The 4,041-nt window shown below is 34.1% G+C and overlaps 1 protein-coding gene across 1 annotated transcript in view; it reads left to right on the forward strand.

Moving 5' to 3' along the window:
- Positions 1-4,041, forward strand: part of UFM1 (ubiquitin-fold modifier 1) — a 14,284-nt gene that overhangs the window by 3,841 nt on the left and 6,402 nt on the right. Inside the window, exon 3 of the mRNA XM_010835642.1 lies at positions 1,916-1,973. Coding sequence (XP_010833944.1) covers positions 1,916-1,973 — 58 coding nt within the window. The remainder of the gene's footprint in view (positions 1-1,915; positions 1,974-4,041) is intronic.

Below are 4,041 nucleotides of genomic sequence, written 5' to 3' on the forward strand. Positions count from 1 at the left end.
TGACACTGTTTCCACTGTTTCCCCCTCTGTTTCCCATGAAGTGATGGGACCAGATGCCATGATCTTCGTTTTCTGAATGTTGAGCTTTAAGCCAACTTTTTCAGTCTCCTCTTTCATTTTCATCAAGAGGCTTTTTAGTTCCTCTTCACTTTCTGCCATAAGGGTGGTGTCATCTGCATATCTGAGGTTATTGATATTTCTCCCAGCAATCTTGATTCCAGCTTGTGCTTCTTCCAGCCTAGTGTTTCTCATGATGTACTCTGCATGTAAGTTAAATAAGCAGGATGAAGTTATGCCATACTTCTATTTATGTGAGATTTTTAATTAAAAAAATGCCAGTAGTTTACTTTAAAAGATCACCTCAGTATACAGGATGGTTGTCATCTTTCCAAAATACCAATGTAATGTACGAGTAAGTGATGTGACTGGCAAACTCAAGGGCATCAGATCTAGATAAATTCTCTGGAGTGAAAGTAACTCCCAGTCCCTGTGCAATTTTCTGTCAGAACATTCACTAAATACGCTTTTATATTTTATTGGATTTTGTTTGGATAGTCTCACCAATTTAATCTGTGGAGAGAAACTTTTGTTAATGAGTATCAGCATGACATTTAATTATATGGTACAAGGACATTTCCTATCTCTAGTCCAAAAGTGAATTGAAACCCCAAAGTTTTAGAAGTTCTCTACAGGCAAGAGTTTTAGGACAGCGATTCTCAGGTTCTGAACTGTAAATAAACTATAGAAATACTTGCAAAGTACTATTCCTGGCTTTGTAAATTTTTATATTGCCAGTTTATTAGGTATTTTTTAAATAAATGGCTATTCATTATAATTTTATTTGTCTCTTTTTATTCCATATAAAAAAGGAAAGGGAAAAAAACATGTTCTGTTTTCACTCTTAGCAGTATTTTGGGGGAGTGGAATATGGCAGCCAAGAAATCTGTTCACACTTTTCTTATTGAAAATCATTGTAATGTGCAACATCAGATATAATGATTTTTGTATTCAGCATTCAATCTGTAGACTGAGTGAGCAGGTGGTATATATACCTGAGGATGTTACATATTGTAGTTGTATTAAATCATTAGAGAACAGTACAGTGGTGACAAATAGAGAAGTTTCAAAGAGAAATGTTACTTTTGTTTCTGTCTTTACTCACTGTAATTTGTTTTACATTAGGAATCTTACATTGCTTATTTTTTAACCTGTTTCTCTGTTTTCTTAAGGTATAATGTCAATTCTTTTTTATGGTTAAGTTGAGTAGTTGATACAGATTGATTGTTTATCAGTGATCTTGAATATACTTGCCACAATTCAAGTCAAAACCACACATCACTTTTCAGAATGTTATTTCAGATTGTGTTGTATGAGCTTTTTTATATGTTATAAAGGTGGGAGATCACTTCTTATTTTCCCATAGTAAACATACTCATTTTTACCAACTTGGACTATTATTTTTGACTTGGTGATTGAAAGTGCACAGAAAAGTTCATGAAAAGATGATGCTCCCCAGGTAGCCTGCTCTTCTAATGAAAACGATCATGTTCCTGCACAGGATGAACTGTAGGTGGCAAAGTGTACTTAAGATTGAGGAGAGATTCCACTTTTTGAAATCCATTTTTGGAAACAAGAAGCAACCTACATGCTAGACCTGTTTGTATCAAAGTATTAAACATGTACAAATCCATACCTATTATAGGTTATGCATTTTCAAGTGGACCTGAGGGCACCATGTCAGCTATAAGGCTAATTATTGCTTTCTTTTTTAGACTTAATGCACATAGTGTACAATCAGAACAGCCAACCTCAGACTCAAAAGACAGCTTTGCCAAGGTCTGCTACAAGAGCTGAAATAACTAACAAAGGACTTAAAAAATCAGCCTTTCAAAAAATTCTTTTTTAATTTTTGCAGACTCAGTGTTCCCGAAAGTACACCTTTCACAGCAGTGTTAAAGTTTGCAGCAGAAGAAGTAAGTATAGAAATTGGAACAGCCTGTAGAGAATACAGTTTGTGTCTCAAAATGTGTCTCAAAAATCGGCATGTGTCTTGACCTCCCACTTCCACACAAGTTCATTGCTAGGTTTATGGTGTCAAAATTAAACCTCACTTAAAGGTAAAAGCAGAGTGAGAGTTGAGACCCACAGATACAAGAATGGGTCACACAAACTGACTCATGTATTTAATGTAACTTAAATTATAAGGGGAATCCTTATTGAAATTGAAAAGATAGTCATATATCAATTTTTTAAAAACGTCACACTGTATGCTTGTATTTTTACTAACTTTGATTCTGGAAGTACAATTTTATTATATATTTATCATGTTTTTCAACTTTTCTCTATAAGCATGTGCAGTGTCAGTAAAATTTATTGTTTTTGAAAATATGATTGGGTTTCTGTTTTTAAGAAATAAAATTTTTCCAAACAAAGATTTTCATCAGAGGCATCTATAAAGTAACTGTTTGTTTTTGACAATTAGAAGAGAAGCTTATGACTTGGGAGACTTAGGGTTCCTCTTTTAACTGTGTCATTAATTATTTGTTTGACATGACAGTTTCTCTCTTCCTGAAATTTCTTACATCTGTAAAATGGAAATAGTTAATGCTTATCCTTCCTGCCCAATAACATGATTTTGAGTAAAAATATAATAGCATTTATATTTAATGTTGTGGAATCTTTCAGTAAGAGTAAGAGTTGACCTGAGTTGTCCGTGGATATAAAACCCTAATATAATTCTCTTAATAAAAAATAAAACCCCCCAACATAGGACTGGAAATTAATTTAAATAATGAGTTGTCAAAGCCTGAGAGGAACTTCTTACGATCCTAAATTGTAAAACACAATGGGATCTGAAGTAGAAATAAATGAAAACTGAGGAACTTCACATCTAGGAAAAAACTTGTCAGTTTTTTGTAGAAAGAAGTGGTAGTTTCTGTATTTTCATCACTAGTAAAGCTTCCCCAAATTTCAGTTAAACATTGTTACTATAGTCTGGAAAAGGGAAAAATTGTGTCTGCAGTTGCTTTTGATTTTTATTGTCATGTAATAGGTTACCACTAAAGAAAATGCGTAACTTAAAGTAGACATAACTAAGAATAACAACTAAAAACTTTGTCATATTCAAGTTTTAGAAATCTGAGATTGCCTATAATTTGGGTGTTTTATCAAGGTTTTAAAAAGTATTACAACCTCTATAAAAACTTAACTATTTTAAAATTTATTAAAGTATATTTTGAAGTTACTTTAAGTTTATTTAAAATTTTTAAAACATAAAGGACGTTTACAATTAAAAATGTGCCATATGGACAGTAAAATTGTTTTTTTTTTTTTTTAGGTACATAGGCCCATAACAAGTAATTGTTCTCATGTGTAGTTAAGTTCTTATTTTAAAACTTGATTGTTAAATTCATAAATTATAATGAGCTCTTAGTTTTTTCTCAACTATGGTGTGTGATTATTGTAAATACTGAGAGCAGCATTTACTAGAGAGAATGTTTTCCCCAGACCACTAGAACCACCAAAATATAAAATAACCATTAAAAACTGAGATTGGGATCAGTGGTCCAAATGTATGGGGCGTTATTGATTATTTTTGTGTTTTCCTGGAGTCAAATAAACTATATTAGCAGCATATTCGGAGAAGGCAATGGCACCTCACTCCAGTACTCTTGCCTGGAAAATCCCATGGACGGAGGAACCTGATAGGCTGCAGTCCAAGGGGTCGCTAAGAGTCAGACACGACTAAGCGACTTCACTTTCACTTTTCACTTTCATGCATTGGAGAAGGAAATGGCAACCCACTCCAGTGTTCTTGCCTGGAGAATCCCAGGGACGGGGAAGCCTGGTGGGCTGCCGTCTATGGGGTCGCACAGAGTCGGACACAACTGAAGCGACTTAGCAGCAGCATACTAAAGGATTTTGAAAAAATTCCCAGTTTAACTTAAATTTAACTTAAATTCCCAGTTCAGTTCACTTCAGTCGCTCAGTCGTCTCCGACTCTTTTCGACCCCATGAACCACAGCATGCCAGGCCTCCCTG

This window comes from Bison bison, unplaced genomic scaffold, assembly GCF_000754665.1.
Source record: "Bison bison bison isolate TAMUID 2011002044 unplaced genomic scaffold, Bison_UMD1.0 scf7180017864048, whole genome shotgun sequence".
Lineage (NCBI taxonomy): Eukaryota > Metazoa > Chordata > Mammalia > Artiodactyla > Bovidae > Bison > Bison bison.